This window comes from Lepidochelys kempii, chromosome 11 (genome assembly GCF_965140265.1).
Source record: "Lepidochelys kempii isolate rLepKem1 chromosome 11, rLepKem1.hap2, whole genome shotgun sequence".
In the NCBI taxonomy this organism is placed as follows: Eukaryota; Metazoa; Chordata; order Testudines; family Cheloniidae; genus Lepidochelys; species Lepidochelys kempii.
In genome coordinates, this window is record NC_133266.1 from 14,058,553 (window position 1) to 14,083,270 (window position 24,718).

Sequence of the window (24,718 nt, forward strand, 5' to 3'; positions counted from 1 at the left end):
CCCGAAAAGCATCGGGCCCTTTTTCGGACACTGTGAGGCATCGAATTCAATTATTGGTAACAATGACCTCTTTCAATTACACCCTTCTGGTTTATGGAGTCCCATCCCATCCAAACGCCCTGCAGCTCTGTCCAAAGCAACTTCAGTTATTTGTCAGCACTGGGTTAGGACTCTCACTGCTCGCTGCTTTGACTGACTCCGCCAGGTTTACTCAAAAAAAAAAAAAAAAAAAGCAAAGCGAGATTGAAACGATCAAAGCTGATTTCTAAATTACGAGTCAATCAGCGAAGGGAACAGGGAGTTATTTAATAATAATAAAAATATTTCACGTCACGTGACGCAAAGCGCTGTAAACATGGTCCCACTTCGTTATCCCTGCAGACCCGAAGATGTATAATGTTTGTGAGCGGCTGACACAGATGTAGACACCAATTCTGCATCCTTGCAAGACCCGAACCCCGAGTCCATGACCCACTCCATCTGCAATTTGTTTTTAGAATTCATTCCTAACATTAAGACAACAACTTCCATCTTTCGCTGGCGGTGCAAACTTTCCTGCGACGTCAGAAAGGACCAGACCTGGGAAATACTATTTCAAACCACCATGTCAAAAACAAAATGACAAAGGACAGTTATCAATAACGCCTGCAGATATAAGCAGAAAACGGCCGATGTTTGCAGTTTGTTTTGACTAAATAACCCTGTTTGAATTATTTTGTGTAAGAGCAATCTGGAAACTTAACTTGAAAAAAAAAAAAGACGATGAATAGCTAGTTTAAATAAGGTAATAGAGGAACTGGAAGTGTAGTAATCTTGTAACTTTGTATTCATTCATACATCTTCAAAATACTCCCAACGCCGAGCCAACACTGAATTCACCACGTCAGTTATGTTTTAATTCTACTGGTTATGGAACAAAATGGTTATTCGCTTCTGTGTCTAAATGTTTAAAAACTTGTCCATCACAGGTGAGAAAATACATAAACATTAGCAAAAACTTTGCACGAGCATTTTGAATCACAGACTTTGTGTTCCTAGAGTATTAACTCAAACGCTAACATCGAGGTTAAGATATTTATAAATCAATTTTTAGAAATTATTAGCTCCGGAAAACTATAGATCCACTGTTGCTGTTATTTTTGTTGTTAATACATTTAACCTGCCTGTTTAGTTCAGTAGAACCCCTGAGAACCTCATCTACTGTTGCAAAAAAGGATGTCACAAATTCATCTCTAACCTGTCTCCTAACATTCAGGAAAAAAACAAAATAATAAAAAATAAACCCACTCCAATTTTGCAATTACATTTTTTTCCTTTTAAAAAAGTTTCAACATGAGACAAATCAAGACACCCAACTCTCTCTCTCTCTTTAATAACTTGTTCTCCGACAATAATAGCAACGAAAATAAAGTGGAGAGGAGTTTTTGAGAAAAAGAAAGAAAGAAAGAAAGAAAGAAAGAAAGAAAGAAAGAAAGAAAGAAAGAAAGAAAGAAAGAAAATCACTTTTACGAAGTATTTGCCATCAACACTTCCAGTGCCTGCCTGTCGCATGGGTTAAACACGTACGTAATCCTACATTACTTGAACAAGTTGTTTATGGAGTTGATTTTATATTTGCTTCCAGCAAATATAAATAAATAAATAGCCCCACGCAGGGGTGGGTGGGAGCAGCGCCTGGGATGGATGCGCAGGGAAGAGCGCTGAACTCCCTCCGATTTATCCAACCCCACGGATTATTTATCCGCAAAATTCCGAGGCATGCGATTGGCGGACGTCAGGGGTCTCAGAGAGATCTCCCGCTCCCCATTGGCTCGTTCCACGTGCGGGCCAGCCTCACGTGCTTCCGGTTCGAATGAAAAAAGTGTGGCTGAGCGATTTTTTAGGGAGAGTTTGTTGCAAAGATCGGAGCTGTCAGAGATTTGCTTAAAAAAATTTTAAAAAAAAAAATACCCAGGCGCTGTGCAAGCTGGCGCTGGAAGACTCTGCCAAGCCTGATCTGTGGGCAAAGCAGAGTATGACACTTGGGGAAACCAAAACCTACAGTATTTGTAGGCAGATGGGTAGATTTTAAAGGCGATTCGGGGAGGGGGGGGGGCGGGCGTGGGGGGGGGGAGCTGCTTTGTTCTTTTATTTTATTGGGTGGTGGTGGAAATAGCAGGTAATTGCAAACGAATCCAAAACCCAATTCGCTCCAGTGTGTCTCCGTGCTTTTGGATCTAGCTGCCTTTAAAAACAAACAAACAAACAACAACAACAAGCAAACAAACCCCACCACCAACCCATCTCTCTAGGTCAGATCCAAGCCAACAAGTGGATTTTATTTGTGGGTGTTTTTTTTTCACCCCACCACCCACTGGGGTGGGAATAAAAAGCGCGTGTCGGGGGGAGGGGGGGAGGGAAAGGCAGCGATCTCCGTGGCGGGGGCTGATTATGGAAGAGCAGCCGGACAGTAAAAGTCACCGAGACTCTGCTACCACCAGCAGCAGCGGCAGCGGCAGCAGCGATGGAGAAAGCGTCCCCGTCTCCCCCAGCCACGCACCTTCCTCGCCCGCAGCGCCCTGCCTCCTGCCCATGCCCCACCACCAGCCGCCGCCGCAGCCCCATCGCACCACCAACTTTTTCATCGACAACATCTTGAGGCCGGACTTTGGCTGCAAGAAAGAGACGCTGCTGATCGTCGGCGGAGCGGCGGCGGCGGGAGGAGGAGGAGGTGGTGGCGGCGGCGGCCGGGACAGAGACCGAGATCGCGGTCAGACACCAGGTAGAGAAAACGCCAACCCACTGATAACGAGGCCATCCAACCCGTCCTCTCTCCTTTGCCCGGATTCAAACTGTAACCCCGACAGCTCCTCCTCGGCGCCTCCTGCTGCAGCTGCTGCCTCTAAAGCGAACCCCGCCGCGGCAGCAGCAGCGGTAGCGGCCGCCAAGCCACCCTCCGAAGGGAGTGGAACTAACCCGGCGAAGTCTGGGGAGCGCGCCAACCCCGCCATCCTGCTCATGGGCTCTAATAATGGAGGACCTGTTGTAAAGAGCGATTCTCAGCAGCCTCTAGTATGGCCTGCCTGGGTTTACTGCACTAGGTATTCAGACAGACCGTCTTCGGGTAAGAACCACTTCGCTGATCGCACCGGTTAGCTGTTACATAATACGCCGTGGCTTTTCTTTTTTCTCTCCCCCCCCCGCTCCCTTCTTTAGCGTCTGTAGGTTTTTTATTTTTTATTTGTATTAAAAAAAAAAAGAGCAATGCTATAGAGCCTGGGGGTGTTTGGGTCACACAGCCAAGCCCTCCGCGCTCGGGATTACATGATTTGGGGTGGGGGGCACGGGGAAATCTTTTCCTCTTGCCCCAACTTTCCGCCCTCCCCCCCATAAACTCCCGAATTCTGATGCAGGAGGCCAGATCTGGCATATTTCACCGGGGTGGGGGGCTTTTTATTCCGATTCGGTTGGGACTGGGAGTACAGATACAGTAGCTGTGAAGCAAGGCAGTAGATTTTTTATTTTTATTGTGTGCTGATGAGTGGGGGGGAGAATGGGAGGGGGAGATCAGAGACACATGTTGAACGTATTATATATTTGAAAGGGTGTTGGGGGTGGGGTACGGTTCTGAAAGGCAGAAAGAAGGGGCGGATGAGAGAAATGCTTTCAGGCAAAAATGTTTCTGTTATGGGAAAGCAAAATGGGCCTCTCCCAGAGCAAAAGAAAACCAGGCCTGTAGGTCGCATATTGACAAGCGGGGTTTTATGTTCGTTCGAGGTTTTAGCGGCCAAGGAGCTTTCTTTTCTTAAGGATAATATCTGCTATTGTTTGGGGAATTTATTTCCCCCTCCCCCTCTCAAAAAAGATGGGAAGAAAATATTCTGAAACAAAGAAAAAGAAAAAAACAAGATCAGATTCTCTGGGACCGGAGATATTTCTGCTGCTGCTTGTTATTTTCTTGCAAGTCCCTTTAGCGTTCCGTTTGCTTATTTTAATTATGTTGACATGGAACAAATCAGGTGACCCGGGTCACTTTTAAAGGGTCTCCCAGAATTACCTCCCAGTCCAGCTTGTGGCTAGAGGAGAGGAATGTAGATCAGACTGCTCCGGAAAAGTCCCGGGCAAGGAAGTTCCCCAACGAGACAGCGTTTCTGGCCGCAAACCTTCGTCCAAACCGGCGGGGGTGGGGGAGAGTAAGCTTAATAATAAAACAGAATAAGAATCAACCCACTTTGGTGGGAGCAAGGGCCAGGGCCGGGGAAGGCAGAGGAGTGGCGAGCTAGCCCAAATGCCCGGCTGGTGGCTAGCTAACTCACTCTCTCTTGTGCTCCTTCCCTTTATTAGCTCCGTCCACGGAAAGTGATCAATTTGCTGGTATCAGCCAGAGTCATCTAGATTCCTACTGTTATTGACACGTCCAGCGACTTGAAACTCAGAAAAGCCAGTTTGATTGACTAAAGGGATTGATTGAGTTGTCAGGCTCTTGCCTTCCTAGCTCTCGGCCTTGGGCAGGGCAATGATTTTATTACCATTTCCCAATGCCGCCACATGCAAAGTATTTTACACTTTCCTTTTGCAAAATCTCCTCTCTGGCACCCAGTCCCAGAGACCTCCGCTGGGAATGTGCACCGTTCTCTTTGTTGCGCTTGGCTCTGGCCCTGTGTTCCCCTGACTGGTATGTGGTGCAGCTCTGGCTAGCCGAGGACCAGGGGCTGAATATATCTATAACTTTATCTAGGTATAAGTGTATATATCGTGCACCCCCCTTCAGAATTGCTGTTTTATTACAATGGCAAATTTCAGTTTCCAAAGGGAAAGGAGCTGAGATCAGATCGGTGCAATTTTTTCAAAGCAGCCTCTGCAGGGTCTGGAACAACCAGGAGATAATGTGATAAGAGATTTATTACCCCCCCCCTTTAGTAAACTGGATAAAGCGGGGATTAATATATATTAATATATATTCCCCCGGGTTCCCTAAACGTGCCCTGAGATCTCTGAGACAAACAAACCAGCCCTGTGAGATGAGCTTTAGGCCTACTCTCAGCTAGGAAGCCTACTGTCTTCCTCCCCTAGGTATCTGGGACTGTGGGTGGGTGGGTGAGGGGAGACTGTCTCCCTAAAATTTGGATTCCCCAGCTCTTGACCTGCTTTGGATCAAAACCTTGAGGTTTTCAGAAATTGTTTTAAATTCCTCCCTAAAAAAACCCCTTTCACAGGATTTGTTTGGAAGTCAAAATGCAACAGCCTGCAAAGCCAGCCTTATGCTTTCCATCCTCTTGGACTTACCCTTTATCAATCTGTTTCTAGATGACTACATATCAGCTCTGAGCATTCACCTTGCCTTTGGGAATACTTTTCTGGTGCCAGAGCCTTTTATTTTTACACCCGCACATACTATCGGTGTTTCAAGTTCAGAGGTTTCCATTTATACCTTTAAAGAAAGGCCTGAAAAGCCCGATTTGACCATTAATAAGGGGAGGGTTTCCAATGAGACTATAAACAGGAGAAGTAACTCATTCGGATGATCCAAGTGTCCTGCCGAGAGAGGCAGAACTGAAATATACAATCTGCAATCCATTTAAAACGCATTCCACACGGATACAAATGTGCGTTTCCCCCTATTCGTTATAATATCCCCACTTCTCTTTAGAAACAGAGGGAAAGGGAGAGGAGGGAGATTTTCTGTTAAATTAACATCTATAAAGCCAATGGATTTGAACAGTCACTCGGACGAGTGATGGAATAAATACCATTTACTCTGCGATAATGCGCACGCTGCCCTGAAAACAGGAGCGATCCAGAATGAGCTTGTTCGTTAACGGTGGCGAGTCTTTATTGTGATCCTGTTTAGTATTAGTTTATACTAACACACTAGGCGGCAGGGGAAGTATTTCCATTTCTCTGCAGGGCTTGTCTAAAATTCGTGTTCGTCAAAACTGAGCAAGGTGGTGGGGGATTTTCCAGGAACGCGGGGCCAGTTTAGATTACAGGGGCACTTTTCTTCCAGCTAGCCCAAAGCTAGCTGTGTATGGAGCAATCCCTCCGGCTTCAGTGAGGAGTTTGAATGTATTTATCAGAGGGGGGTGGAGATGCGCGCTCCGCAAATGAACTCCACTTCGCTGTTCCAACTCCTCGGGTTAACGGAACCCCCCTTAGGTGGCGTGTTCAGAGACAGCGCAGCGTGTGTGTGTGTGTGTTTGTGTATCTATCTTTTGTGCAACGGCGTCTTCTCGTCTTGACTTGACTGCACCCTCTTTGCAAGTGGGGCGCGCTCTGGTACAACCCTCCCCCCCAAAAGAAGCGCGATAGGACGCCCGAGATAGAATTCGTTTCCTTTTGTAACGGATTAGTCGAGGACATGGGGGCAAATGGGGTATTTTCGCAGGATCAGGCGTTCAGAGGTGACCGAAAAAGGAAAGGTGATGTTTGGTGCGCCTCCCGTCAGGTTTGCAGAACGGCAGGAGATATCTCTGATTATTTCACAGAGGGTTGCAAAACATTAAGTTTGCGGTCTAAATATTCGCAGGGGTTTATTTGAGCTCTCGGATTCCGGAATTTTAAATTAAAACAGAGAATCTTCAGACAGTCTGTTTCTGTGCTGTCTGGCCTGTCATGATCCTCTTGCTTCAAAAAGATCTTACGAGTGGAATGGAGTTTGTTGGGGGCACATCAATGGGGTTTATATTTTCATCCCCGCGTCCGTTTCATTTGAAGCGGTGTGTGTGTGTGTGTGGGGGGGGCAAATACAAAGATTTGTCCTGTCACGATCCACGATATACATGTTTTGAGTTATCCAGTTTTGCCCAAACAAAACAGACTTTCTTACCTACACCACGGAGACTAGATTTGGAGTAACACAAATAACGAGGCTCACAAGTAGACTAATGATAATACATTAGCTCACCTCCTATTAGTTATTATTTTGGGTAGATTATTTGGTCCTTTTAAATCAGTGCCGGAGCTCATTGTGCCCTCAGTATATTTATCTAGGGCCACAACTCAGCGAATTTTCCGCGTAGGGTCCCTCTATAATGAGAATTAACTGTTAAAACCCTCAAGCCACTGCTGGTTTTAACTTGCCAGGTTTTCCCCCAACTTAGCCTTTATTCTGAACATAAACGTGAATTACACTGTGGGTAGGTGAGGGGGGAAGAAACACCTTCCCCCTAAATAACCCCCTCATCACCCACTATAGAAAGCAATTTGATGGCCTGCTTTTGGCGGCCATTATTTTTTTTTGGGGGGGGGGGGGAGAAAAATGAATAAGTCGGCCATTTTTATTGCAAACTGATGCCAATGAGAAGGCTCTGCCTCAAGGACAGGCAGAGGGGTATGGGAATAAAGCAAATGCTGGGGAAGCGGGGGGCTGCGCCCCGTGAGGAGGAAGCTTTGCCCAGGGGTGAGGAACGGAGGGATCGCACATTTCACATCCGAGGATGCATTTCAAACAGCTATCCCCCCTTTTTTTCTCTCTTCTCCTCCTCCCCGCCCCCCTGTTTCTGTCGGTCTCTGTCCCTAGGTCCGCGGACCCGGAAACTGAAGAAGAAGAAGAACGAGAAGGAGGACAAGCGGCCTCGAACAGCCTTCACTGCCGAGCAGCTGCAGAGACTCAAGGCGGAGTTCCAGGCCAACCGCTACATCACGGAGCAGAGGCGGCAGACCCTGGCCCAGGAACTCAGCCTGAACGAATCCCAGATCAAGATCTGGTTCCAGAACAAGCGGGCCAAAATCAAGAAAGCCACGGGCATCAAGAACGGCCTGGCTCTTCATCTCATGGCCCAGGGACTGTACAACCATTCCACGACCACGGTGCAGGACAAAGAGGAGAGCGAGTAGTCAGCAACCCCCGCCCCAGTCCGCATTGATTATTATTAATTATTATTATTATTATTATTATTATTATTGCCAGGAAAGGAAAATGAAATAAAAAGGACTTAACAGTGAAAAGTGACATACTGAAGGGGACTTTGGACAGGTGCTATTTAAAATCAAATCTATTGTCTATCCATAGTATAAGGACTCCAATTAAAAAAAAAAACCCGAACACTTACAAAAATTATCTCTATATAGCCAAACATCATATGACCTTGTATATATTTAATTTCAGGTAAGAAATATGTGTAGCGATCTCTATTTGCTGGACAGTTTCTCTTCCTCTCTGTCTCTCTTTTGTTTGTTTTTTTGTTTGTTTTCTTTTTCTGATGTCGTTGCCTCTTGTTTTCAAGTAAATGTCTGACTCCCGAATTTTTCTTTTATTTTTCGTGTGAATTTCCGTCTCTCCCCCCCGCCCCCGAAGAATTGGATCCACTGACTGCGAGCCTGAACCCGCCGCTACAAGCCAAAGATTTTATTATGTTCAGAAATCTGTAGTCTGAAATAAAGTGTAGACTGTGTTCAGGATACAGACTGGCTGTTCTTATTTATATATATAGTCACAGCTTGATGATTTGTGTGGTTTTTTTTTAATTGATTAGGATAGCGATTGGCTAACCACCCTTACAGAAAGTGCGAATCCATTTTTAGTTCCCAACTGAACCCTTTAGAAATCGGAGCTACTGTTTAATTTGGCTGGTTGCTTTGTGGCCACTGGTTAATGTGTGAAGTCAGTGGTAATTGTGTGTCCCGGTGCCTCTGCCATGAAATTGCCAAGCACACTACTGTCTTACTCAAAAAGGAAGGTGTGTTTTTTTTTTAAATCTAAATCATGCCTCAGTCGTCGTCGTCCTCTGCTCCCCCCCCCCCCCCTTGCGTTTCTTTTGCTTTTTTACAGGACATAAAACCCACCTCATCATAACACATCAGCTGCACCTTCAGGAAAATGTCATGCAGCCTTCTGGATGTTTAGGGCTCCAGAACGTGTTGAAAAGGAATTTGTCTGACAGCTCCTTGAGATCAGTGTCGTCCCATATTGAATTTTCACAGAGGAGTTGTGTGTGTTTTTTTTTTCCAGGGCAGGATACAGAGGCTAGAGTGAAAACGATCATTACTTTGCAGTCGGTTGCTTAGCAGCATCTCCTAATGAATGGTACTTTCACTCTGTCCTCAGCCTTTATCTCAGCCATTTCAGTTTTAAAGTAAATCCAGTCACTTAAGGGACTTTAAAAAAAACCACCACCACGCCCACGGAAATTATTTCATGGGGGCGGGAGGGAGGCCACAAGACGGCCATTGAATTAACAGTATGACCAGATGGGTAAATTCTGCTCTCAACAGACAGTCGTATTAAGAAGAGAAGTCAGGTTTAATTTGGCTGGTTGCTTTGTGGCCACTGGTTAATGTGTGAAGTCAGTGGTAATTGTGTGTCCCGGTGACTGTGCCATGAAATGGCTCAGAGAGGACGCCGCACTGTTTGCATTTTTTTGTCCTGCACATTTTATGCGGTTTCTTCATTGTGAAATTTTTTTTAAAGACTTCTCCAGCCTTTTCCTCTGTTTCACCTACTGATCTGAGAGTAAAAAGAAAAGAAGGACTTGTGGCACCTTAGAGACTAGCCAATTTATTTGAGCATAAGCTTTCGTGAGCTACAGCTCACTTCATCTGATGCATACCGTGGAAACTGCAGAAGATGTGAGAGTGTGTGTCTGCAACATGGACCCAGCCCTTCCTCTCAGTGCATCAGTTGGACGAAATGCCTCCTCACCTTTCTGGTTCCTTGGTTTATATCCCGTCCCCCCCTCCCCTTTTGTCTTGTCTTCACCCTGCAACGGGTTGAATTTGGCAAAACTCCGGGGCAGGCATGAATACACAGGAAGGCTAGGAAATTATAGAAAATAAATGTAATCACAGGTTACTGAGCGTAAGTATAGCATTCATATGTTAAGTTTTGGTTCAATATGTAACCATAATAATTACTGGCTTTTCGCAGAGTGTATGTGCGTTTACCACACAGGGCTTGGACCCACAGGGTAGCAAAAATGCCTCAGCTCAATGTGTGCGATCCAATTTATAAACCCAACCACGCAACTTTTATGAAGCTCACCGAGTGTATAAAATATACCTAGAGCGCCCTAGGTGTTAGCAGAAAACAACGGCAGAACTCCGCATAGAAACTTCATACTCATAGCGGGTCTATTTCTTTAGTCCGAATCCGCTGACTGATGGGCACAAAGTGCCCCCGTTCAAGGGGTTCAGACGTAGATGTCACCCCAGTGTTAGAACAAATAACGCACCCTCCAGAGGAGACGCCTTAAAACACAACCACACTAGCCGCATGTACAAAGAGCTGGACAGACATTTCGAATGGGGTACTTCTGGCCGCTTTGAAAGTGATCATGTTTTCGCTTCTGGGCTGGGCTGCCAGGATCCGGAGCGGGAAGCAGCTCATCTGCTGCGGTATCTTGAGGCGGACTCAAGGCCAGGCATCCCTGACAATAAGGGCCAATTGAAAGGTATGGATGGTGCATATTGTAAAGCAGAGCCACGCTTTGCATTGACCATGGCCATTCCCCCCCCCCCCCCCCCTTCTGTCTACAGCTCTAGGCTTTAGAGGACATGGCAGGGCTAAAGATCCTTCCATTATGTTGAGGCAAGCATTTGGAAGCTGTCTGTGCCCCCCACGTCCGGGACTGGAAATGATCAGGGGCTGAGCTGTGGTTTTGACAACGTGCTGGACAAAGAGTTATTAACCTCTTTGGATCCCGTCGCTTCCCATTCAAGTTGGGCTCGGCGGGAATATATTCTTTCACTCTTCACGACAGGATCACTTCAGGTTTGGGCATGAAAACTGGCTGGTCAAGTTGCTACTTCTAAGCCTTCCCTCTTGCCATCCTCGGGAAGCCGATCTCTGTGCGAGGCAGGCCGAGCGTGACTTGAAAAAGTCCTAAACTGCTTCTGGGTTGAAATCAATGTCGGGGGGCGCCCTCTGAAGTGCTTAATATCTAGATTTTGAAAGTACTGGGTCATAAACTGAAATCCTCTTCTGCACGGCAGAAAACTATCTGTCGCCTAAAGTCCAAACAATATCGACTCCAGGCAGAGAACAGGAAGCAAGCCTGGGGGGAGCTCACGGCCCTGGTTTGTGGCTCAGCGCCTTTTGAGACGCACCCTTCCTTTCCCCCTTCGCGGCCCCCCCCCCCCGCCCAAAGCAAGCATCCGACTTTGCAAAACAGAAGTGGTCACCCCCCACATCTGCCAATATGAGACAGGATCGCATGTTACTGACCCCCCCGGTCATCACAGCTATTTCCTCGCCTCCTTGCCACAGGATTATTTACCGAAGAGGTAAATTAAACCCCACCCAGACACCACACCCCTCCTTTTATTTGCTATTATATAGGCTGGGCTGGGAGGAAGGTTAAGGAACAGCGTGCTGTCCTGCACATATGGGAGAGGACCAAAAAAAAAAAAAAAAGAAAGAAAGAAAGAAAAGAAAAGAAAAGTCTCCAGTCTAAATGCGGCTCTCTGGGTTTCTCTTATCCTCTCGCACGCACTTTCCCTGGAGCTGTAGATGAGAAAATGTAATTTCTTTTTAAAATCGTCTAATTACTCTCCCTAAAGAGCTGGGATATACAGCTCAACCAGCAAGTCTCCAATAATGCCGGCTGACGGTTGGTTATTTATTTCTTTACTTACTATTGATGCTGTTATTCCTCCTCAGACGATTCCTGCATATTTTCTCTCCCATCGAGCACTGCCCCCGCCCTTTAGATTTCAATACAGATTTCTTTTTAAAAATAAGGCTACATAATAGACACAGGTTTATTCCCTTATCACGAATCTTAGTGCAACACATTTATTAAACGGTGTCCTCTGTTGCCCGAGGGAAATTTATGATATTAACCTTTTATTTCAGAGATTGTTATCCCATTGTAGTCTTCTATACTTAGAGGGCCCTAGAAGAATAGAGTATTATGAATTTACGTCGTAGCATTAAATGTAAGGAGTATTTTGAAAGCCGAAACTTTTTGTTTACTCCAAGTCGGTGGGAAGAGACCTTTCGCACACAGAGAAAACCTAGTTATTATATAATAACGTTTTAGGCTCATCTCATCAGCGGATGGAAAGGAACAGGTAATATTTACATTTGAAAAGTAAAGGTAGAATGTGCCTCCGAGAAGGCACAAGTAGCCAAAATCTTACGTACTTTGGGAGTCACAAAAGGAATAAAGAATTTCTTCACCACTAAGTGTCCATCCAAGCTCAGCGAAGCTGGAGAAATCATGAATAAGGAAGACAGGAAAACATAGACCAGATTAAAAGGAAGAAGAAAGAGGATTATTTAAACAAGCAAGGCTTTTTAGTGTAATGATACTTTTTATAATTTTTTTCCAATCATGGTACAACCAAATGCACACGTATATATTGACGATCTTGCACCAGATATAGTTTACACACAGACAGATCAATTCCCCCCTTCCTGAAGTAGAGTTTAGCCAGTCATTTAAATGGAAGCAGGATCGGACACATCTTATCTCACCATCAGAATTAAATTTAAGTTAAATACGACACAACTATATATTTAACAATCATTGATCCTTCTTTAGTCAGCAGGTCCATTACATAAATAAAATGCTATACCGAACAAGGATTCGATAGCTGCCATTTGGAGCCACCTGGTAAAAGATTTCATTTCCTATCCATCACATATGTTGGGGAATAACATGTGTAGCTATGAATATATAATACCACCTTACACGCCCACACACAATCACACGCAAGTGTTTGACTACTTATACGTATACACTGCACAGGCTTTTAGAGATCTGGTGGAAACAGGGTTCTCGAGGCTGAGAGGTTAACAGGTCTCCAAGCAAATAGTTTTCATAGCAGGAGTTCTCTGACTTTATAATCTGACATGAACCAGGTGTGATTGGATGGGCTGCATTACATAACTTCCTCACATCAGCAGTAAAAGTTTAGAGCCCGACAAAATAGCCCAAACAGCAAGGTAGCCCTCTCTCCTCTGCAGCGCCCGGGTGTCTTCAGATTATATTTTCGTTTGTGGGCATTTTGATCTACCCCTTGCTTCAGTGTAACACGCAGCCACGGCACACATGGAAGCCGAATCCTTAACACAGGGCACAATTCTTTCATCCCAACGTGGCACTTTGAAGTTCTATAGCTCAGGTGCAAGTGAAAGGCCAAAACAGGCCAGGCAGCTCAAGCTTGCTGGAAAATCTACTTAGCTTCAGAAACCTGGTGTTTCCCCCTCCCCCCCTCAAATAGAAAATTAGGGTCATATCATCACTGCACCCCTTTATCTCCCAGAGGTATTTTTTTAATATCCAGCAGATTAACCTCACCCCCGCCCCCCTTTTGCTGATTAAAGAAATTAGATAGTTCAAAACCCAGCAGGAGAAATCAGCTGACTGCCAATAGCTTTCAGGGACACCACTGGCCCCATGGCACTGAGAACCATAACACCAAATTCCATATGAAAACTCTCTTCCCATTTTCCTTTCTCAGGAGGCCCCCCTCCGCCCAAGCGCTAATGGTGCCAATATCCTCCTAGGACTGAAAGTTTTACTTCATCTCCTGCCTTCATTTGAGGGGATAACACATGGAATGAAGCGTACAATAGGGGCTCAGATCAATAACCTGGTATTTTACATATTCAAATGGGTGCTGAAAATAATGGAGATGGGCCCTTGGTCTTGGCGAAGGACACGCGTTCCTTTTCTTTCTTTCTTTCTTTTTAAAGCCAGCTTCATTTGGAGGTGCATCTACCGATGACTTCTGTCAGGGAGCTTGTTCCTTTGTGCCTCCTTCCAGGAATCAAAGCAGACATTATTGTGAAACCTATCTTTACAGGTCAAAGGTCAGATTTCACAATCCCAATTACAATGATTTCTAATGAGGTTTATCTTGAGAGCTGCGAGTGTTTTGATTCCCGAACAATCCGGTCTCTTGCTTGAGGGAGGAAAAGAAAACTAGTTCAAAAAGAAACCGTGGAGGTGGTTCTACTTTGGGTTAAAAAATGCATTCAAGGAAGTATTTGCTGCAAAGAATTTGTTTCAAAAGCCTTAATTTTAAAAAAAAAATTAAAGAGCTATAAAACATGACACCAGCTTGGACTACTGCAGAAACCTCCGAAGGGTAAAATGGACTATCAGGGTGACAAATATTTTGTACAGAATTCCCAAGAACAACAAATATGTATTCAAGGTCACCCATCCTTTTATACCCTTTGGAAACAGCTGTCAGATTGCTCTTAATTTCTAGGATGCATTACAAATTTCCTTAGGAGAAGAAACACGTAGCAATAACTCCTAGGAAGTTAAAATCCTTGTGAGCTCTGCGCTTCCCAGAAGCCCGAAGCCAGGCTAAAACAAAGACTGTTCTCTTTTTTTAACCGAGAATATTAGCAAACCATGTTTTTTTTTCTTTTCCCAATAAGTAATAGTTCAGATATAGATCAAACAACTTTTACCCAAAAAGCTACCAAATATATATTAATATAGCTCTGCTCCGGGGCTTGTGTATGTGTGGGTGGGGGGGGATGTGCTTTAAAACAGGTGTTTTTATTTGTTTTGTAACACACCTAACTATGAAATATTGCATAATACAGCTGATGTTTCTCAGCAATGAGTACGTGTGATTTTTTATTACAGTATTTAATCGTTGTGCTATTTGGAGTGAATATGCCTGTTACTGTCCCATAGTCTATAAAGTTGATATGAACGTGTGTGGCTGCACAATAATTGTTATTTACTGACTTGCAAAAAGAGACTTTATTTCTTATCATTCTGCCTAACTTATGTTCTGAACTTGCACTAACATAATAGGATGGATTTTAAAGAAAATCCTAGGTTGTCTAATATTTCCTCAACAATCAGTCAGTTTGGGAATGCTTTTGTTTTTAACAATATTGTTGCAAAACCAACCAACCAAAAATCCAAACCAAACCATCAGCGTGCTCCGTTCATAACTAGCTACGAATTAATATTCGGGCTGATATAAAGTACAATGAAGATTTCCATTTAAATCTGAAAGCATCGCGAAACATGTGGCCAAAGATTAAAGGTCTGAAATTCAGGGGACAGGATTCTGAATTCCAGGTTAAAATTTTTTTTTAACTTCCTCTCTGGTAGGAAGAGAGTTAGTCAAGCAACATATAAACACCATTCTTCGTGGTCTGACTACAGACAGAAGAACAGAAGGGGTATTTTTGTATTCTAAAGCTTTTTCTGAACAGGTTTAAAGGAGTGTATGTAAACTAGCTAATGAAGCTCTTTCTTCCGGTTGAATAAATCGGTGAATCAGACTTTGGTGGAAGTAGAAGTCATTTGCTCTGAGATCTGATCTTTACTGGACCAGGTGAGCTACCGCTTCATTGACAAAAAGAAAAGAAAAAAAGAGAAGAGATTTTGTTTCTTTGTCACTTCATTATATGCATAAAAACTTTGTTAATTGCAGCAGAACCGAGCTAGAAGGAAAATGGCTTAGTGACTATGCCAATTATTATTTTAAAAAAGTGTCTTTGAAACTCAAACCCGTTCTGAGAATATCTACCACGATTCTTTTAAAACCAAAGAGAAAAAGGAAAAAAAGTGAATACAGCAAACAACAAATTGGCATCCTTGCTAATAAGAGAATTTTCTCTTTAAATCCCACTTACTGCACTGCTTTGCGTGGATATTTTTGACAGAGAATCTGAGTTGTAGAAACCAATTTTCACTATTTATAATTTGTTTGAACGATGAAGTTTAGTGAATTAAAAAGTTGATGGAGGTGTTCAGATTATTCCAGTGCTTTATGGCATTTTAGATTCGAAAATATAGTTTAGAATATATGTGCGCCTCCCTCTAACATACATATTTTATATTCCTATAGAAGGATTAGACAAACAGAATTGATTCTGTTTTCTTACGATCTTTGCTTAGTTGGATTTCAAATCGCGACATTATCACTACCTCTTGCAGACGCCTCTGTCTTTATCTAGGAGCTAATTGATTTGATCTACTTACTTGATAGCTACCTTTTAGAAGGACTACAGTTGTACTGGGAGACAGAGCGCAGAGTACTCCATGGGCGAGGCGTAAGCATTGTGAAATCGGAAGGCGTGAGGGTCTGCTAAAACCATCACATGCCGATGTTTGTTGAAAGCCAGGCACTTGATGCAGCAATACAAACCCTCCTACATTCATAGGGCCTATTCCGCTCCAGTCTGTATAACAGTCTTTAACCCACACCAACAAACAGATCCCGGCAGGTGGTTGCAGAGTTTTAAAGATACTTTTACTAGTGAACCCATGGACTAGTTTCATTACAGGGTAAACTTTCAAAGTGTCTGGCGAAAAGTGCGGCTTGTTAAATACAACCACGTATCGGGACCTTATACAATGAAACCAGGGTCTCCAACGCCAAGATATGTATTTTAAAATGAGGGATGTTGGGGGGGAAAAGCTCACAATTGGACTGTTATTTTTCCTCCCTTAAGCCATCACGGTGATTTGAATTATTTTGTGATACATATGGGGGGGAAAGATCAGCGTCACAAAGACAGACGTGCGTCTGATATGCTATGTTTTATGGCTGTGTAACTACTTTCAATGACCTCAGCTACACTTGTAAATCATATCATCACAAACCTCTGAAAATCACTTGAGGAGACTGGCGCTAGGTACGTATCCCCGAGGAAGTTAAAAACCAAACCGAGCCCCCCCAGCGCCTTTCACACAGACAGGGAAGGGAGCAAATGACAGGCCGAGCAGATTTCAAAGCGACAGCAAACTTTCCAAGGGCTGGAGTCTTATTTGTAAGAGTCTCGCAGAGGGATAACATGGGGCGAACGACCACCAGGCTGCTAACCCGACCTTCTGAAATGCACCGGGATCAATGAAGGAGCATCACAAGGTAGTGAGTCAAAGAGAAACCATTCAGCGTGAAACGGGTCTGTCCCTCTCGGAAATAAGGCCCACATGTTTAACATACCCAGGTAAACAGGGACCGAAAAAGCCCCACGTTCACGGCACTGAGCTTTTTGGAGAAGCTTCGGGGGCGGGGGGGGAAGGGGGGGGAAGCAGAGTATTTGCCTATTCTTAAAGCGCACTTTAAAATCACTAAGTCGGCTGCACCACATCTGTTACGCTCAGATGTCATCTGGTTTAGCTTCAATACAAGAAGATAGATACATAAATAAATACATAAATAGATGCTGGCTTGAATACAATAAAACAAAACAAAAAAACCTTCCGAGAGTCGGGTACGTTTTATCTGTCCGCCTATGTAGTTTTTGTCTGATTGGTAAATTTGCGCCTGGGGGTGGGGGTGGGTAGTTTTATAGCGCCAGGAATAGATTCTTTCCCCGTACAAAACAGGTTGCCTCCATACTCAGGAGTGCCCTAAACGTCAGTGGCTTAGTTGGTTTATTGGTCTTGTTGCTTTCATAAACAACCACAACTCTGGAATGTCAGAGCTGGAGTGTGCGGTGGTGTATGTCACAGCTGGAGACTTTCCCTTGCTTTGTTTCCTACATCAGCGTTTTATAACCATGGGAGTTTGCATCTTTAAAACTTTGCCAAGAGCCCTTTAACTTTGCATGTGTTTACAAGCACCAGGGAGACCCACAGGTTTGTTTCCTTGTGGATTCGTCTGCAATTTTTTGCTTTCAGATTAGGTAAAAAATAAATCCCTCGCACTTAATTTAAGTTTAAAAGCCCGAACATCAAAGCTGTTTCACTAATATTACACACAGCTCTTGCAGTCACCATCGCCCCTAAAGCTCAGAACTTTCTGGCAGTATTAGCGTTGTGGGTTTCACATTATGCATCCAACCGATTGTCATCAATAAAATGTCACGGGGCAGAGATAAACATGGGGGGATTCCCTCGCATTGACTAGAAACATGACTCGGAAATCCTAGTGGATGTAAATACACCACACATCGAGGTGTCATCTTTTCACTGGAGGGACCTTTTCAGGCAGAATGAGCATGTCTGTGACAATGTATATTTTTTAAAAAAATACCCCTTGAAAGCTGCATCTCTTCACGGTTTCCATCACATCTCCAGTCCAAGCACCAGGTTCCACCAAAACTTAGAAAAGAAATAGTATTTGAATCATAAAAGCCAACAGTAAGGCCCATGGTGGCTGCTTTATTTCTAATGAGTAAGCTCAAATATGGAAATAGTGGACAGTATGTGGGAAATAACTGATATTAAGGTTAGGTAGGATCAGCCATCTCTTTTTGGAAAGAACAAAGCACCCTTTAATTGCCCTCCAATACATAAATCATAATTGTTTGACAGTTGTTCATTACAATAAAGTTGACAAAATCTTCCAACAATCAGTTATGCCCTCTCTTGATGCTGGTAAAACCCCTGTTACATGTGAGTAATGTTAACACAAACTGTTAACACAAACTTAGCAAAAGGCTCTTTACTGGAAACTTAGAAGTGCTGAAGCTTTGGAAGGAGAAAAAGGTACCATCTAAAGAGGATACCAATTCTGGACAGGGCCAAATATAGCATGAGATTTCCGCATTTACAAAAGAAAATGGAATCATGCTGATTTAGTGGGACTGTGTATTTTCTCACAGCTGCAACTTTTGTCCAAACATACAACTCTGACTCTAGTGTATGTTTTGCCTGAGTAAGGACTGCAAGGTGGGGCCAGTACAAGGTTTTAATGTTTAAAAATGCATCAATGGAAACATTACATGTTGTTCATGTGGATTGTACCACAAATAAGTACCCAAAATTAACATTCTGCTTTTTAGGAGTTTTTCAATAGCACCCAGGGGCCCTAACCAAGATCAAAGTTCTCACTGTGCCAGGAGCTGTACAGAAACATAGGACATTCCCTGCACAAAGAGCTAACACTCTAAGTAGATAACAGCCAGAAGTTTGTAGGGGAAACAGAGGCACGAAGAGGTGAAGGCCCAGATTTTTAATGGGAGTTATGCGCCTACCTCACAATGGGGAGTTAGGCACCTAAATAAAATCTGGGCCAAAATTACTTGCTCAAGGTTACATAGGAGAGCAGCCAACAGGAGGACAGCCGTAGAGCCAGAAATAGATTTGAGGTCTCCTGACTCCCAGCACAGCATCTTACCCAGACTATACTGCCTCCCAAAGCCTGACTTCAACACACATGTGCAGGAGGTCACACTAGATGATCACAATGGTCCCTTCTGACCATAAAATCTATGAGAGTTAAGACAAATTGTGGGTTCATACTGTGTTATTGGCACAAACAACTTCACTGATGTTATGTATCATGGGGCAAATTCGACAGAACTTACTCAGGCAAAACTTCCATTAGCTATCATGAAGGCCAGCTCCTACATAAGAATATAAGAATGTCCATTGTGGGTCAGACCAAAGGTCCAACTAGCCCAGTAGCCTATCTTCCGGCAGTGGCCAATGACAGGTGCCGCAGAGGGAATGAATTAATTAGCACATTTCCATTGAAGTCAATGGAGCACTGCCAATGTATACCAGCTCAGAATATGGCCCTGAAATTTTTGCCTGCGTAAGAGATATAGTTCTGGGCCAGCTAGGTACTGTGAGAACTAGGCTTTTCTACACCAGGAAATTCCTTATGCACTTTTCAGCTGCACCAGATACACCATTGGTTTATGTCCTAGTGTAGACCAGATGCAGATATTTTAACGACTGTGTCATCTATGTCCAGTCTGCTAGAGCTTGACTGGTGGCAGCTGCATCAGTGCTGGAAAATGGGTGAGAAGTTTCCTAGTGCAAAACCAAACCCTAGGCACAAGCAGTGAACTATAGGCAGAGTAGCAGCCCGGAGATCTAATATATCTCTTTGCTTAGGTGGATTTGATAGTCATATCTTTAAGGAGGTTTTCTGGCTTTATTTAATTTGTTGTTTTTCTTTAATCATATAAGAGAGAGAGAGAGAGCGCAGATCTCTGGAGGAGGTGTGTGGGAATGGGAACAAATACGGGTGCATTTATGTAGGGTTTAATGCACAGGTAAATTTACGCCAGAGGTATCTGTTATATGATGTAACAGGTAAACACATTTTAGATACTGACATGTACCCCATAGACAAAATTAGCTCTTTCAGAGTTATTAGAACATCAGTGATGTAGATCTTTTATATTTCACTTTTTAAAATGTGCACCATTTACTTGATAGACTACACATGCTCTATCAAAGACACTGACATCTCTTGTATTGTTTCAGTCCACAGAATGAAGCTAATCTGATATGACGAGAGATAGTGGGAGTTTTGCCACGATGGCAGCAGGATAGGGCTCACAGAGATGAGTGATAAAAACATAGCCTCATTCTGATTTCATTGACACTGGCATGAATAAGAGCAGCTCTACTGAAGTCAGTGGCACTGTGTAGAGCATGTGTCTGTGAGGTCAGAATTAGGCCCAAAAGGTGTTATGTATGCAGATTTGCCAACGTCCACATGAAGTTTTATTTAAAAGCATATACCAAAATTGCCTAGACCACAATAACAGATTAATGGCCTACACAGTGCTGTAGGTATGAAAAAAGAGAACAACAGGCAATCACAAATCCCAGCTGAATCTAAAACTCTATTACACTGCTCCATTCTGATTGTACACGCAAAAGTGCCATTTAAGTTACTAATGCCTATCATTTTGTTTTTATGTATCTCATCTATGTCTTTTGCTGAACATTTGGCCAGATCCTGAACTGGTGTAAATCGTTACAGCTCAATAGAGACTTCAATAGAATTATGCTGCTTTTACCACAGTTTAGGATTTGGATCCTTATGTTAATGACCACAACACAAGCCCTAAAATCCCAATGACTTTAATGAATAAAGTGAGCTGGATTTGTCCCTGTAAGTAATAAAACAGATAAAAGCCAAATGATGGGAGCTGTACTAATTTTCAGACACCTCCAGGGCCTCCTAGCACCAACATCTTATAGTCAACCCCAAGTGAAAATGACTGCTCTTGCATTCCTTGCACACTCCAAAATCCTAGTGAAGTCAATGAAGTGAGACAGTGGCCAAGATCCTCAACTGGTAATAAACTGATGCAACTCCATTGATTTCACTGACATGAAAGAGGGCAAAGACAGACAACGAACTTCCCTTTTGACTTCCATGGAGCTATGCTGATGTATACCAGATGAGAATCTAGCCCAGTGCTTTCAGCGGGAGTTCCGAGTATGCTAAAAATGCAGGATCAGGCTTACCTTTGTACTTTATCAATGCTTATGTCTTTGCAGTGGATTTTTGTACTTAGATATGCATTACTTAGTTATAGGGTATCATTATCACAATCTTGTAAGAGTTAGTTGGGAGATTCATTTAAAATTACAAAACTTCCAGGCAAATTCTGACAATTTCTAATAAATTATGAAAAAAAAAAAAAGAATTACAAAGAAACATACCTGTGCCTGAACATGAAATACTACAGTAAAGACCAAAATCCTGATTTTTTTCCTCCGTGAATGCAGATTTACACCCACATAACTTGGATCAGAATCTGTCCCTTGAATTTTATTACAATGGGAAAACTGTCATTGAAATCAATGGGAATTTTGCATGAGTAAAGATTGAGTAAAGCTGAGTCAGGATGTCAGAATTTGGCCCTAAACAATACCCAGAATGTTAGCTATTTTATTTAGATATACCAAGATAAACTTAAAATGTACTCAGGATAGGAGCTAGAGGGTTTAAACTAAGCAATACTATTCTCGTGTACCGCATCAAAGAAGATAGATTTGGAAGGGACTTCTTCAATCACTTAGTCCCAACCTTTTGCATCAAGCAGGATAAAAAGTTACACTAATCCTGCCATAAATTTGTCTAACATTATCTTAAACATCTCCAATGCCATAATTATCTCACTAGGCAGTCTATTCCATTGCCTGATCACCTTTGCCGGTGCATTTTCATTTTTTTCCCTAGGAAATCTCTCTCGTTTAGACTAAGACCCAAATAAATGTTCACCTGCCAAAGGAGTTTACTGACCAGTAAAGACAAACAAAATAAAACACACAAAAACACCCCAAAGTGACTGTTCTTGAATGGCAGTGACCATTTGAACCAGTAAATCTTCAGTGGTTAAATAACAGAATTAGCTGTGCATTAATTTAAGTTAGTGCTATACATGCAATGAATGACAAGTAGCTTTTAGAATGAATCTTGGATAAACCAATGCAAATATTTTAATGTGTCTCTTTAGAACTAGATTGTGAGTTTGGGGGAATATGTATTTACACCATTGTAAGAAAATTTAAAAACAGTGAACTAATCGTGAGTTCACATGATTTACTACTCACAACAGATTCACTGGAATTATGTGAACACTTTGAATGAAGACCATAGAAAGCCTGTCTAGTCCAGTCAGCCCTTTTTGCTATCAATAGTCTGATTCGCATGAGTGCAGACTTGTACTCAATGTGTCATTTTTATGTTCAATTCATTTTTTACATATAGAAATAAAGGGCATTCGGCACACTGCAGGATCAGGTCCCTAATTACATCATTATCTTTTCTTTGCCATATTTCACAATGGCATTGTCAGCAATAAATACATATTAATCACATTTATATTTTAAGATGAGTAAATTCACAGTATTATTGAAATACATTGTAGGGTGAAAGTTTAAAACCTTGGGGCCCAATCCTGCTTCCACTGAAATCAATAAGAGTTTGGCCTTTGGATTCAGTAGAAACAGGAACAAGGTCTTGTACTTTCTCTATAGAAACATTAAACTTAAAGCAGACTAGTGTGTGTTCAACAGTTCTCCATTGTTTCTCACTTGTAATGATAGTTTCTCATGTGAAGTTTTATATATTCTTTCACAATAAATACATGAAACAGTTAATCCAATGTTACATTGTTTAGGAATATTTTATTTTCAAATGACCATCATTTCTTCTCTGCTCTGTTTGCTCTTCTCAATGTCTGTTTTATATTCTGGAAATGGAAGAACCATTCCTTTAATGCACATTTCTTTCTGATGATAATCTCTCTTTCTAGCAAATTTCATGACTCCAAAAGCTAGTCTATATTTTTGATCAGTAATTATTGAACCACAATGGAAAAGTATGTACGTGCTCTGAGAAGAATGGAAAAAAACCCACTTTGTTATATTTATATTATCTACTAGACATAGATATCTTCCAAGGTGGTTCTAAATGACTGGTGATATAGTACCAGGATGGATGTTGCTCTGTCCTCTTTTGATAACAGCTATGGCATATATGTTAGAAACATTGTATGTTCACAGATAATATTCTGTCTAGCTTCATTGTGTATGTACCACAGGACAGATCCAGGGTAACGATCAAATTCCAGACAGTGCAAATCTAGAGGGGTGTGTGTGTGTGTGTGTGCAAAGGTGGTTTAAAACTGTGTGTAGAGCAGGTTGCCTGGCATAAATTAGGACAGACTGCAGGCTATTCTAATTTAAAATGGCTTCATTCGTGCCCCCTTTTCCCTGCTATGCTGGCAGCAGGGAGATGGGATGGGTGTACGAGCTGCTAAGCTGACTGTACACTACGGGAGGATTGCTATTACACTGGTGCAATCCTGTGGGGCCAGATAAGCCAGCTTTATGGCCAGATTCCACGGGTGGTGCAGTGCAAAGTGGCTGCACGACATTGAAGAATCTGGCCCCCCCCACATATGTTTCTATCTCCTATACTATGGCCCCAATCACACGAGGTGCCAAGCGCAATGAGAATGTATACAGTATGTGTATGAGCTTTCGTGAGCTACAGCTCACTTCATCGGATTAGTCTCTAAGGTGCCACAAGTACTCCTTTTCTTTTTGCGAATACAGACTAACATGGCTGTTACTCTGAAACCTATCAGTATGTGTATGTATTATGAGTATGTGGTGTATGCCAGTGTGAAGAGGAGCCTGACATCAGTTAGTGGGGGTACACACAAAGTTCTTTGATCCTGAAGTCCTTACCAAGGCAAAATGCCATTGACTTTCACAAGAATTTGCCGTGGGACTTCCGTGAGTCAACGGGGACGTCTACCTGAGTAATGGCCGATGGATTTGGCCAGTACTCTTTTACCAACAGGAGTGAAATTCACACGCCATGTCAAGAGCCATATTGTACCCACTGAGGGTTAGACACAACTCGACACTAACTTCAATAGGGTGTCTGTTTAAAAACTCATGGCCTGATATGACACAAAGCAATTTCAAGTCAGTATACAGAATCTACCCAAGAATTTTCCCTCCCCCAAATCAACAAGGATAACACAACAGAATTGAATAGTAGAAGTGTTTAATCTTCCTCTCATTCATAGCAGTGGGAGATTTGCCATTGAATTCAATGGGAGCACAACTGGGCCCAAAAGTAGCATTTTCAATTATATTCGCATTTATCAAAGGTCAGTTAAATGATACGGTCACTTAAAAACTGTTCTCCAGAAACGGGAGTAATAATCAGTTATGTTGGGTACTGCCCTAAGAGTGTCAATTAGGATCTACTTAGGTACATTCACTTTTTAAATAGCCGGTGGGCACCAGCAGCTTGTTGCAGTAGCAGCTCCAGTCTAAGTGTTAAAACAAGGCGTTTGGTTTTGAAATGACCTATAAAGCCTGTCAGCATTTGCAATCCAGCTTGAGAACAGTTGTGCAAAGCAGACCTTTTGATGTCCAGGCGGATAGTCTGCCACCTTGGGAGGGATCCAAGTTTTCCAGGGAGTTCAAATTATCACTGTATAGTATATAAACACTAGCATTTGGCAACCATGAAATACTGATAGGGACACTGCCCTATAAATAATCGACTTCTTTCTCCCCTGGTATGAGATGCTGAAATAATGTAGTGCATTATGAGTGAAAGGTGTCGAAGGCTGGGTTTGAAACTC

The 24,718-nt window shown here is 42.9% G+C and overlaps 2 protein-coding genes across 7 annotated transcripts in view; one reads left to right on the forward strand and one right to left on the reverse strand.

Moving 5' to 3' along the window:
* Positions 1-24,718, reverse strand: part of MARCO (macrophage receptor with collagenous structure) — a 334,342-nt gene that overhangs the window by 82,832 nt on the left and 226,792 nt on the right. The window contains exon 1 of one of the 5 annotated variants that reach the window (XM_073305237.1): positions 2,610-2,922. The exons of the other annotated variants lie outside the window; for them this stretch is intronic. The gene's annotated coding sequence lies outside the window, so the exon portion shown is untranslated. Of the gene's footprint in view, positions 1-2,609; positions 2,923-24,718 lie in introns of those variants that run through there. 5 annotated transcript variants of the gene reach the window in all.
* EN1 (engrailed homeobox 1) lies at positions 2,402-8,373 on the forward strand. 2 transcript variants are annotated; one of them, XR_012154209.1, is made up of 3 exons: positions 2,402-3,103; positions 7,499-8,086; positions 8,276-8,373. XR_012154209.1 is itself a non-coding variant. In XM_073305242.1 (2 exons), the coding sequence occupies exons 1-2, from the start codon at positions 2,431-2,433 to the stop codon at positions 7,813-7,815; spliced, it is 990 nt and encodes a 329-aa protein (XP_073161343.1). In that variant the 5' UTR covers positions 2,402-2,430; the 3' UTR covers positions 7,816-8,373. The 2 variants fall into 2 exon arrangements, 1 of the variants encoding a protein (XP_073161343.1); XM_073305242.1 differs by having other exon boundaries at positions 7,499-8,373.